The sequence below is a fragment of the Heptranchias perlo genome, chromosome 23, assembly GCF_035084215.1.
Source record: "Heptranchias perlo isolate sHepPer1 chromosome 23, sHepPer1.hap1, whole genome shotgun sequence".
Classification (NCBI taxonomy): domain Eukaryota; kingdom Metazoa; phylum Chordata; class Chondrichthyes; order Hexanchiformes; family Hexanchidae; genus Heptranchias; species Heptranchias perlo.
The window spans coordinates 3,249,561-3,263,051 of NC_090347.1; the positions used below are offsets into that span (position 1 = coordinate 3,249,561).

The 13,491-nt window shown below is 50.4% G+C and overlaps 1 protein-coding gene across 1 annotated transcript in view; it reads left to right on the forward strand.

Annotated features, from left to right (window-relative positions):
* Positions 1 to 12,460: 12,460 nt before the first annotated feature.
* ca10a (carbonic anhydrase Xa) overlaps positions 12,461 to 13,491 on the forward strand; it is a gene marked incomplete at its 5' end in the record, with an annotated part of 340,461 nt that continues 339,430 nt past the window's right edge. The window contains one exon of the mRNA XM_068004472.1: positions 12,461 to 12,542. Within this exon, the coding sequence (XP_067860573.1) occupies positions 12,461 to 12,542 (82 nt within the window). The remainder of the gene's footprint in view (positions 12,543 to 13,491) is intronic.

The window sequence follows — 13,491 nt, forward strand, 5'->3', positions numbered from 1 at the left end:
TACAGTACAGAAGAAAGAGAGTAGATACAGTACAAGAGAAAGAGAGTGGATACATTACTGGAGAAAGAGAGCAGATACAATACAGGAGAAAGAGAGCAGATACAGTATAGGAGAAAGGGAATGGATACAGTACAGGAGAAAGAGAGCGGATACAGTACAAGAGAAAGAGAGCAGATACAGTATAGGAGAAAGGGAATGGATACAGTACAGGAGAAAGAGAGCGGATAGAGTACAGGAGAAAGAGAGAGTACATTACTGGAGAAAGAGAGCAGATACAATACAGGAGAAAGAGAGCAGATACAATACAGGAAAAAGAGAGTGGACACAATACAGGAGAAAGAGAACAGATACAACACAAAAGAGAGTGGATACAGTACAGAAGAAAGATACAGTAAACATAGTAGAAGAGAAAGAGATGGATACAGCACAGTACAGGAGAACCATAGAGTTTTACAGCACAGAAGGAGGCCATTTGGCGGAGCTCTTTGCTGGAGCAGTCGAAAACTAAGCCCGCTACCCTGTGCTCTCCCCGTAGCGCTGTACCTTCCTCTGCTTCAAATATTTATCCAATTTTACCTTAAAAGATCCAATGGCCTCTGCCTTGACCAGTGTCTGTGAAAAGCATTCCATGCTCCCAGCATCCCTCTCTATAAAAGGGAGGACAAATGTACAAGAGAGAGAGAATAGAGAGAAAGACAGAGAAGATATGATTAGGAACGTATGGTGATGCAGTGCAGACAGGACGGGGTGGGCAGCACACAGAGACTGTACTGCACACAGGCAACACAGCACAGAAGAATAGATAAAACAGATACATTAAATATAATGGGTACTTTGGAGCGAGTTGCAACTTTTGTAATCCATTGAGGGAATCTTGTCACTTTAATGGGTCATGAGAATAAAACTGAATCAGCCCGTATTCATCGTCAGAACCCCTGAGGGTTGTTCACAGTTTTAAATTCACCTGCAGGCGCCCGGGATTTATTTTATGTGGTGTGCTTTTAATTTTTAAAAAGCTTTGTCACTTTTGCAATCTGTCCTTGCTCTCTTGGTAAGTGTGCCTGGCACTGCCAGATTGTAGGTTTTGTGGTGTTGGAGCTTATTTTTGACAGTGAGTTACAGTTCTGAATTTTCCTCCCTTGTTCCTCCTGAACTCCAGATCCCTCTCCCCCCCCCTGCCCCCCACCCTCGCAACCCGCCCACCCCACACACTATTCCCTCCTCTCTCCATCCTCGCTGTGTTGAAACCAAGCACTTCAAGCCTGTGGTCCCCGCCGCAAACTCCGTTCCCTCGCCACCGACTCCATCCCTCTCTCCCCGGCCGCTGTCTGAGGACGAACCGGGCCGTTCGCAACCTTGGCCTCCTATTTGATCCCGAGCCAAGCTTCTCCATCACCAAGACCGCCCACTTCCACCTCCGTGACATCGCCCGTCTCCGCCCCCTGCCTCAGCTCATCAGCTGCTGAAACCCTCATCCGTGCCTTTGTTACCTTCAGATTCCAATGCTCTCCTGGCCGGCCTCCCATCTTCCACCCTCCGTAAACTTGGTAAAACGTCCCGAGGCGCTTCACAGGAGCGATTATCAGGCAAAATTTGACACCGAGCCACATAAGGAGACATTAGGACAGGTGACCAAAAGCTCGGTCAAAGAAGTCAACGAACATCTTAAAGGAGGAGAGAGGGGTAGAGAGGCAGAAAGGTTTAGGGAGGGAATTCCAGAGCTTAGGACCGAGGCAGCTGAAGGCACGGCCGCCAGTGGTGGAGCGATTAAAATCGGGGAGGCCAGAATTGGAGGAACGCAGAGATCACGAGGGTTGTAGGGCTGGAGGAGATTACAGAGATAGGGAGGGGCGAGGGTCATGGAGGGATTTGAACAGGAGGATGAGAATTTTAAAATCGAGGCGTTGCTGGACCGGGAGCCAATGTAGGTCAGCGAGCACAGGGGGTGATGGGTGAACGGGAATTGGTGCGAGTGAGGATACGGGCAACAGAGTTTTGGATGAGCTGAAGTTTACTGAGGGTGGAAAATGGGAGGCCGGCTAGGAGAGCGTTGGAATAGTCCAGTCTGGAGGTGACAAAGGGCATGGGTGAGAGTTTCAGCAGCAGATGAGCTGAGGCAGGGGTGGAGACGGACGATGTTACGGAGGGGGATGTAGGCGGTCTTGGAGATGGAGTGGAGATGCGGTCGGAAGCTCATCTCAGGGTCAAATAGGAGCATTTCCTAAATGGAAGAACAGAGTTCTGCCTCTGTGTGACGGTCACCTTTAGTTAGGAACGTATGAGATGAAGTGAAGGATCACTGCAGCTGTTGGGGACTCTCTGGGAGAATTTCTGCTTAAATATTTGTGATAACAGGAGGGTAATAATAAAGATAAAACAATATCTGTCCATTACCCAATGGCTACAGGCTCCTCTCTGCCAGATTACTGGGATACATGATTTAATTACATAAAATGCAGGTTACACTCACTAAACCTCCCATCTGCTGATGAAAACGAGCAATTTATAATCTCCCGAGATTAAATTCCTCGCTCTTTGGTTTATGTCTTGCGCTGTTATGTGCCTTGTGGCCTGAGACAGAGGCAGCGGCGACACAGCTTATGAACGAGAATAGACGGAGGGTCCCCGTTCACCCCCCCCACCCCCCCCCCCGGGCCGTGCTGGTGTGACCCATACTGGGTGTGGAACTGAGGCCCGCAGGGGCAGGAAGATCCCAGGTTTCACTGTCGACCTGTGCTGAGTTAGCTGATCGCAGCAGCAACGTGGCAGCACAGGCACTCCGATTGGCCTGAGTGCCCCTGGGTCAGGGAGCGGGCAACCTCACTGTTGGCCGCGGATCAGCGGGCAGCGCCTCTCGCCTCTGAGTCAGAAGGTCGTGGGTCCGAGTCCCACTCCAGATACTTGAGCGCAAAATCCAGGCCGACACTCCCAGAGCCAGTACAGAGGGAGTGCTGCACTGTCGGAGGTGCCGCCTTTCAGATGTGATATTAAACCAAGGCCCTGTCCACCCTCTCGGGTGGATGTAAAAGATCCCATGATGCTATTTCGAAGAAGGGCAGGAGAGTATGTCCTGGGCCAATATTTATCCCTCAACCAACACCATTAAAAAACAGATTATCTCATTGCTGTTTGTGGGATCTTGCTGTGCGCAAATTGGCTGCCACATTTCCGACATTACAGCAGTGACTGCACCAAAGTGCTTCAATGGCTGTAAAGGGTTTTGGGACATCGGGAAAGGCTCTGTATGAATGCAAGTCTTTCTTTCTCTGTCTGGTGACCCTGCTGGACAGGGATTGGGATGAGGACGTGAATTTGAACCTGCTGCAATGCCCACTCATGCTCGAGTACCCGACCGATAATCGCCGTCTGGGCTCGGACATCAAGAAAGGTCCGGGACCAACGGCTAGACAGTGTCTGTGGAACTTCAGACCTCCCCCGACGCTGGAGTCAGAGGGGGTGGGAGGAAGCTGAAGGGGAAAAAAAAATAATTAAAACTTCACAGAAATAAAATGAAGCAGTTTGGACGTTTTGCAGGCGGGTGTAATTTACTCATTCTTCACACTTCCTAAAAGCAAGGCACTGAAGAAAGCATTTTGTGAAATGACGTATTTAGAAACAGCCAGGCAAAATGTAATGGTGGTGTGTCATGAGGTGCATCGGTTTGATTTAAGGCAATTTGTCACGGTAGTTAGCTCATCACAGGTGCCAGAATATTGTTCAGTTAAAAATGTTTTCTGAAAAGAGCAATTTAACAAGACAATTACTCTGTATATGTGTGTAACGGACAAGGAGCAGTCGAGCAATCAGTGCTGGTGCTCAGAATCTTTTCTAATCGGAGCCTGGCTGCACCTCTCACAACAATTCAATACTGAATGACAGATAATGGAGCAGAGAAAGAGAGTAGATACAGAACAGGAGAGCCTCAAATCAAATTGAGGGGTCTAAGTACACACAGGACTGAGCTACAGGCTGGGATCCAATCGAGGGGTTCGGGGGGTTTATATATAGAATAACAGATACCTGGGAGTGAGTTACAGGCTGGAATCTAATCGAGGGGTTCGGGGGGTTTATATATAGAATAACAGATACCCGGGAGTGAGTTACAGGCTGGAATCTAATCGAGGGGTTCGGGGGGTTTATATATAGAATAACAGATACCCGGGAGTGAGTTGCAGGCTGGAATCTAATCGAGGGGTTCGGGGGGTTTATATATAGAATAACAGATACCCGGGAGTGAGTTACAGGCTGGAATCTAATCGAGGGGTTCGGGGGGTTTATATATAGAATAACAGATACCCGGGAGTGAGTTACAGGCTGGAATCTAATCGAGGGGTTCGGGGGGTTTATATATAGAATAACAGATACCCGGGAGTGAGTTACAGGCTGGAATCTAATCGAGGGGTTCGGGGGGTTTATATATAGAATAACAGATACCTGGGAGTGAGTTACAGACTGGATTCTAATCGAGGGGTTCGGGGGGTTTATATATAGAATAACAGATACCCAGGAGTGAGTTACAGGCTGGAATCTAATCGAGGGGTTCGGGGGGTTTATATATAGAATAACAGATACCCAGGAGTGAGTTACAGGCTGGAATCTAATCGAGGGGTTCGGGGGGTTTATATATAGAATAACAGATCCACGGCAGTGAGTTACAGGCTGGAATCTAATCGAGGGGTTCATATATAGAATAACAGATACCTGGGAGTGAGTTACAGACTGGATTCTAATCGAGGGGTTCGGGGGGTTTATATATAGAATAACAGATACCCAGGAGTGAGTTACAGGCTGGAATCTAATCGAGGGGTTCGGGGGGTTTATATATAGAATAACAGATACCCAGGAGTGAGTTACAGGCTGGAATCTAATCGAGGGGTTCGGGGGGTTTATATATAGAATAACAGATCCACGGCAGTGAGTTACAGGCTGGAATCTAATCGAGGGGTTCGGGGGGTTTATATATAGAATAACAGATACCCGGGAGTGAGTTACAGGCTGGAATCTAATCGAGGGGTTCGGGGGGTTTATATATAGAATAACAGATACCCAGGAGTGAGTTACAGGCTGGAATCTAATCGAGGGGTTCGGTGGGGTTTATATATAGAATAACAGATACCCGGGAGTGAGTTACAGGCTGGAATCTAATCGAGGGGTTCGGGGGGGTTTATATATAGAATAACAGATACCCGGGAGTGAGTTACAGACTGGAATCTAATCGAGGGGTTCGGGGGGGTTTATATATAGAATAACAGATACCCGGGAGTGAGTTACAGGCTGGAATCTAATCGAGGGGTTCGGGGGGGTTTATATATAGAATAACAGATACCCGGGAGTGAGTTACAGACTGGAATCTAATCGAGGGGTTCGGGGGGGTTTATATATAGAATAACAGATACCCGGGAGTGAGTTACAGGCTGGAATCTAATCGAGGGGTTCGGGGGGTTTATATATAGAATAACAGATACCCGGGAGTGAGTTACAGGCTGGAATCTAATCGAGGGGTTCGGGGGGTTTATATATAGAATAACAGATACCCGGGAGTGAGTTACAGGCTGGAATCTAATCGAGGGGTTCGGGGGGTTTATATATAGAATAACAGATACCCGGGAGTGAGTTACAGGCTGGAATCTAATCGAGGGGTTCGGGGGGTTTATATATAGAATAACAGATACCCGGGAGTGAGTTACAGGCTGGAATCTAATCGAGGGGTTCGGGGGGTTTATATCGGGATGTAAAACACGTTGCCGATTCGCTTTTCCCGTCTTGTGCTATTGGTGATGATGAATTTATGCCGGTGTATTTGGAGCGGGGACAGAAGATAAAGGTCTCGCCCAAAAGCTGCTAATTTGCAGCTTGCAATCTTTAATAACATGAAAAGGCTCGGAGATGAAACTACGCTTATACAGAAGGTCCAAGAAGGACGGCTGCGAGGGCCTGGGGCACGTTTCAAGAACGGAAAGAGCTAGAATACCTTTTTGGCGGCCCTGCAGACGGAGGTACACGGAACAAGAGGCCGAGGAGGACCATGAAATCGTTGGATAGACAATGTCAAGAGTGATTTGTCACGGAAAAGGATACAGATGACCGAAGAGGCCCGACTTCAACAAGAATGGAGTGAATTCAGGCGACCCCGCCCTCACTGCTGAGCTGACGGACGGGAATTTATTCGGCTTCATCGTAACCTTAATAAAACCTGGCGCAAACCTCGAAGAGAAACTGTGCCTGCTGTTTATAGAGCCTGGTGTGCGGGACTGGCCGGGGTGGGCGGGGGGACCGGCGACCGCTCCCCTTCAGTTTTTAACAGGCCCTTTGATCCTTATTGCGAAAACCTATTTCTTTGCGGAGGTCGACAGTTGCTGGTTCATCTTCAGGTGGCCCCGTGTTGGGCTGAATAATAAGAACACAATATTAATATTAACGCAGCCCAATTTGTTTTGGAGAATCATAGATTATTAAAAGGTATTGTTACATTGAATAAAAGTAATGTCAGGGCCCTGTATTCCCATCATCGTCCAGTCTCTGCACAGTCATCCAATTACCCAGCCCAATCCCTCCGTATTCCATACTTCCCCTGTGTAAGTAGAGTTGATTCATTATTCCATGAACAGCAGATATATCCCCTGCCGATTTCCTCACATTCGAGTCACCTTAATGCCGAGAAAGATTTTTTTAAAACTTTTGTTTTTTTTAAAAGAGTTTTTCGCAACGTCTGAGTTCTTTATGCTGCTTCCCCTGAACCCCCAAACATCCTGCTCCCCTGAACCCCCAAACATCCTGCTCCCCTGAACCCCCAAACATCCTGCTCCCCTGAACCCCCAAACATCCTGCTCCCCTGAACCCCCAAACATCCTGCTCCCCGGAACCCCCACACATCCTGCTCCCCTCGACCCTCACACATCCTGCTCCCCTCGACCCTCACACATCCTGCTCCCCTCGACCCCCACACAACCTGCTCCCCTCGACCCTCACACATCCTGCTCCCCTCGACCCCCACACATCCTGCTCCCCTCGACCCCCACACATCCTGCTCCCCTCGACCCTCACACATCCTGCTCCCCTCGACCCTCACACTTCCTGCCCCCCTGAACCCCCACATTTCCTGCTCCCCTCGACCCCCACACATCCTGCTCCCCTCGACCCTCACACTTCCTGCCCCCCTGAACCCCCACACATCCTGCTCCCCTCGACCCCCCACACATCCTGCTCCCCTCGACCCTCACACATCCTGCTCCCCTCGACCCTCACACATCCTGCTCCCCTCGACCCCCCACACAACCTGCCCCCCTCGACCCTCACACATCCCGCTCCCCTCGACCCTCACACATCCTGCTCCCCTCGACCCTCACACAACCTGCTCCCCTCGACCCTCACACATCCTGCTCCCCTCGACCCCCACACATCCTGCTCCCCTCGACCCTCACACTTCCTGCCCCCCTGAACCCCCACATTTCCTGCTCCCCTCGACCCCCACACAACCTGCTCCCCTCGACCCTCACACATCCTGCTCCCCTCGACCCTCACACATCCTGCTCCCCTCGACCCTCACACATCCTGCTCCCCTCGACCCCCACACATCCTGCTCCCCTCGACCCTCACACATCCTGCTCCCCTCGACCCTCACACTTCCTGCCCCCCTGAACCCCCACATTTCCTGCTCCCCTCGACCCCCACACAACCTGCTCCCCTCGACCCCTCACACATCCTGCTCCCCTCGACCCTCACACATCCTGCTCCCCTCGACCCTCTCACATCCTGCTCCCCTCGACCCTCACACATCCTGCTCCCCTCGACCCTCACACATCCTGCTCCCCTCGACCCTCTCACATCCTGCTCCCCTCGACCCTCACACATCCTGCTCCCCTCGACCCTCACACATCCTGCTCCCCTCGACCCCCACACATCCTGCTCCCCTCGACCCTCACACATCCTGCTCCCCTCGACCCCCACACATCCTGCTCCCCTCGACTCTCACACAACCTGCTCCCCTCGACCCCCACACATCCTGCTCCCCTCGACCCTCACACAACCTGCTCCCCTCGACCCTCACACATCCCGCTCCCCTCGACCCCCACACATCCTGCTCCCCTCGACCCCCACACATCCTGCTCCCCTCGACCCCCCACACAACCTGCTCCCCTCGACCCTCACACATCCCGCTCCCCTCGACCCCCACACATCCTGCTCCCCTCGACCCTCACACATCCTGCTCCCCTCGACCCTCACACTTTCTGTAGCCCACAGTGAGCCTTGCTTCACGGCCTCGCCCAAGTTGCTCTCAGACTGGCCGATACGAGGCGCCCAACCGCGAGTTGCTCTGTGGGTAAATGTTCGGCGTACCCTGGGAAGGGTGGGGGAGGGGGAGTGGGTCTCGCAGATGTGCATTCGAGGCTGAGATTTGTGAGTTTTTGAGAACATTCACACAGTCGCCTCGGACAACAGGCAACGGGAGAAGAAAGCCGGGCTTTTAAAAAAATTCGTTCATGGGATGTGGGCGTCGCTGGCGAGGCCGGCATTTATTGCCCAACCCTAATTGCCCTCGAGAAGGTGGTGGTGAGCCGCCTTCTTGAACCGCTGCAGTCCGTGTGGTGAAGGTTCTCCCACAGTGCTGTTAGGAAGGGAGTTCCAGGATTTTGACCCAGAGACGATGAAGGAACGGCGATATATTTCCAAGTCATAAGAACATAAGAAATAGGAGCAGGAGTAGGCCATTCGGCCCCTCGATCCTGCTCCGCCATTCAATAAGATCATGGCTGATCTTCGACCTCAACTCCACTTTCCCGCCCTATCCCCATATCCCTTGATTCCCTTAGTGTCCAAAAATCTGTCAATCTCAGCCTTGAATATACTCAACGACTCAGCATCCACAGCCCTCTGGGGTAGAGAATTCCAAAGAGTCACAGCCCTCTGAGTGAAGAAATTCCTCCTCATCTCAGCTTTGAATGGCCGACCCCTTATCCACTTATCAAAGTCCCACTCCAGGGAACTTGAGTACACAATCCCGGCCGACGGTCCCACTGCCAGTACTGAGGGAGTGCTGCACTGTTGGAGGTGCCGTCTTTCGGATGAGACGTTAAACCGAGGCCCCGTCTGCCCTCTCGGGTGGATGTAAAATATCCCATGGCCACTATTTGAATAAGAATAGGGGAGTTTGCCCTGGGTCAATATTTATCCCTCAACCAACATATTAAAACAGATTATCTGCTCATTATCACATTGCTGTTTGTGGGATCTTGCTGTGCTCAAATTAGCGGCCGCGTTTCCTACATTACAACAGTGACTACACTTCAAAAGTACTTGGCTGTAAAGTGCTTTGGGACGTCCTGAGGTTGTGGAAGGCGCTATAGAAATGCGAGTTTGTTATTTCTGCCTCGCTCCCTTTACTTTGGAGGTTGTGAGCAAGTTTAGAAAAACTGCATTTTCATTGGCCAAAAGCTGGCGATAAAGACAGTTTTCGCAGGCGATCAAAAGCCCGGACTTGGATAATTGTCTCGATCAAGTGAGGGGGTAAACTTGTCCTCTGCGCTCGGGGGATCGGAAAAGTGATCTGTGACCTTATTCACGTTGATTCGGGGCACCGAGTATCTTTGGGGAGGTCAGTGCGACACAACGTTCAAGTACCGACACAGGGCATCGCCCGGACCTCAGGCCCCGTGGGCGGGGGGGGGGGGGGAGGGGGCCGCATGGAATGATGCCCGCTTCGGCCCCCCCACAACCCCCCTCCACCACCCTTCCCCCCAACCCGATTTCCCCCGCCCCCAGGTTGAAATCGGGGCCTACGTGTTTCCAGCACCGGGCGAGGAGTATTATTATGTCGAGTTACCAGTCCGTGGCTCTGTCGAACCGCGTGCACAGCTGAGCACAGGGAAGCACAGGGCGGCCTGTACCAGGGAATGCTGTGTTTGGGTCGGGATTACGAAAGTATTGCTGCAGGGCTAAAAATAGCCAGCTGGCCAACGTTTCTGTGCCAGAGCATCGTGTAACCAGGTTCTGAGCGATTCAGTCTCAACAAAACCAGAGAATGCCCAACAGTAAAAAATATTGCTCACCGTGGTGAACAGTTCAAATATCAGGGGACTCAAGTATAGAATCATAGAAGTTACGACATGGAAACAGGCCCTTCGGCCCAACATGTCCATGTCGCCCAGTTTATACCACTAAGCTGGTCCCAATTGCCTGCACTTGGCCCATATCCCTCTATACCCATCTTACCCATGTAACTGTCCAAATGCTTTTTAAAAGACAAAATTGTACCCGCCTCTACTACTGCCTTTGGCAGCTCGTTCCAGACACTCACCACCCTTTGAGTGGAAAAATTGCCCCTCTGGACCCTTTTGCATCTCTCCCCTCTCACCTTAAATCTATCCCCCCTCGTTATAGACTCCCCTACCTTTGGGACTCTCCCATACAAAGTAAAAAAATTCAAGGGGTCAGAATTTTTAACTTTTGGGATTGAGAAAGGTCCATTACACCGAACGGTTGAAAGAAGAAAGAAAGAAGGAACTTGCATTTATATAGCACCTTTCATGACCTCAGGACGTCCCAAAGCACTTCTCAGCCAATGAAGTACTTTTGAAGTGTAGTCACTCTTGTAATATAGGATGAAGCAAGTGGAGTTGAGGGATAAGGGAACAGGGTGGGTAAACATGGTTAGAACTATTTACTCGAGTGGAGGGTAAATGCTGGCACGGACTGCTTGGGCTGAATGGCCTGTTTCCATGTTCGAAGGATTTCTATGGACCTCATGGACCTTTCCCTATTCTGTGCTCTTGTTTATAGACTAGAGGGAGGAGATGTGTCCTCATGGGCAGAATTCAAACTAAACGTTCACGCCAGTTCCCCACATTTGGCAAGATCGCACAACAATTCCGGGTGAGGACGGCCATTCAGCCCGTCTTAATTCATCCATCCAGAGAGATCGTAACGTCTCCCCCCCATTGTAGCATCCAATTGTGGGAGGAGATTAAATGGTTGGGGAGAGTCGATGATGGGGTAGAGTGTACATGGGCTGTGGAAGGAGATTGTATGGGTGGGGAGAGTCCATGATGGTGTAGATGGGCTGTGGGAGGAGATTGTACAGGTGGGGAGAGTCCATGATGGTGTAGATGGGCTGTGGGAGGAGATTGTACAGGTGGGGAGAGTCCATGATGGTGTAGATGGGCTGTGGGAGGAGATTGTATGGGTGGGGAGAGTCCATGATGGTGTAGATGGGCTGTGGGAGGAGATTGTATGGGTGGGGAGAGTCCATGATGGTGTAGATGGGCTGTGGGAGGAGATTGTATGGGTGGGGAGAGTCCATGATGGTGTAGATGGGCTGTGGGAGGAGATTGTACAGGTGGGGAGAGTCCATGATGGTGTAGATGGGCTGTGGGAGGAGATTGTACAGGTGGGGAGAGTCCATGATGGTGTAGATGGGCTGTGGGAGGAGATTGTATGGGTGGGGAGAGTCCATGATGGTGTAGATGGGCTGTGGGAGGAGATTGTATGGGTGGGGAGAGTCCATGATGGTGTAGATGGGCTGTGGGAGGAGATTGTATGGGTGGGGAGAGTCCATGATGGTGTAGATGGGCTGTGGGAGGAGATTGTATGGGTGAGGAGAGTCCACGATGGTGTAGATGGGCTGTGGGAGGAGATTGTATGGGTGGAGAGAGTCCATGATGGTGTAGATGGGCTGTGGGAGGAGATTGTATGGGTGGGGAGAGTCCATGATGGTGTATATGGGCTGTGGGAGGAGATTGTATGGGTGGGGAGAGTCCATGATGGTGTAGATGGGCTGTGGGAGGAGATTGTATGGGTGGGGAGAGTCCATGATGGTGTAGATGGGCTGTGGGAGGAGATTGTATGGGTGAGAAGAGTCCACGATGGTGTAGATGGGCTGTGGGAGGAGATTGTATGGGTGGGGAGAGTCCATGATGGTGTAGATGGGCTGTGGGAGGAGATTGTATGGGTGGGGAGAGTCCATGATGGTGTAGATGGGCTGTGGGAGGAGATTGTATGGGTGGAGAGAGTCCATGATGGTGTAGATGGGCTGTGGAAGGAGATTGTATGGGTGGAGAGAGTCCATGATGGTGTAGATGGGCTGTTGAAGATCCTTTTTTAATGCCTTTATGTCCTCGGAGTTGGGTGAATATGGCATCACCGGGTGAGATCGATTCCGATTATAAAACATGGAAAGGGGAGGTCCATGAGATGGATGAGCACGGAGACTCGAGGGGGGACTCAGCTTGTCGTAGCTGAGATGTTTAGATAATTGCCTGATAAATGTACTGTGTATTGTAACAAAGTGTACAGTAATGTGCTGTACACTGTATTGTACTGTACACTAATAGATGGTGGACTAATGTACGGTACACTGTTGTAAGGTATACTGTTTAACAGTACATGAATGTACAGCACATTGTAATGTGTATTGTAAAAAGATTTTTTAAAAAACAAACACTAATCTGGTTTCATTTTGTCTAATTTTTCAGCTCAGCACAACTCGCACAAAATCAACGACGGATGGTGGGCTTACAAAGAGGTGGTGCAGGGAAGCTTCGTTCCAGGTGAGTGCAGCTTACAGCAAAGTTCTTTGCTCTTAAATACATCTCACAGAGGCCAGCGACTTTGACTGTTGAAAGCCACGTGTGCACCATTGATAGAGCTCACAATCAGACTGACCAGCGACAAGGCAATCACTTCTACATCAGGTCGGATAACATTGGACCCCTCTCCCAAAATCACTCGATTGTTACAGCTGAAGAAGGCCATTCAGTCCATCTTCGTTCCTCCGTCCAAGGGGGTTGGAATATAAGAGTAAGGAGGACTTGCTGTAATTATATAGAGCTCTGGTGAGTCCACACCTGGAGTACTCTGCACAGTCTAGTTCCCCTTATCTAAGGAAGGAAATACTTGCCTTAGAGGGGGTGCAGCAAAGGCTCACTAGATTGATTCCTGGGATGAGAGGGTTGTCCTATGAGGAGAGATCGAGTAGAATGGGCCTATACTCTCTGGAGTTTAGAAGATTGAGAGGTGATCTCATTGAAACATATAAAATTCTTAGAGGGCTTGACAGGGTACGGTAGCGTAGTGGTTATGTTACTGGGCTAGTAATCCAGAGGCCTAGCCTAAAATCCAGAGTCACGAGTTCAAATCCCACCACGGCGGCTGGTGAATTTAAATTCAATTAATTAAATAAAAAAATAATCTGGAATTAAAATACTAGTATCAGTAATGATGGCCATAAAACTACCGGATTGTCGTAAAAACCCATCTGGTTCACTAATGTCCTTTAGGGAAGGAAACCTGCCGTCCTTACCCGGTCTGGCCTATATGTGACTCCAGACCCACAGCAATGTGGTTGATTCTTAATTGCCCTCTGAAATGGCCTAGCAAGCCACTCAGTTGTAAAAATCTCGCTAGGGATGGGCAATAAATACTGGCCTTGCCAGCGACGCCCACATCCCGTGAACGAATAAAAAAAAAATGCTGAGAGATTGTTTCCCCTGGCTGGAG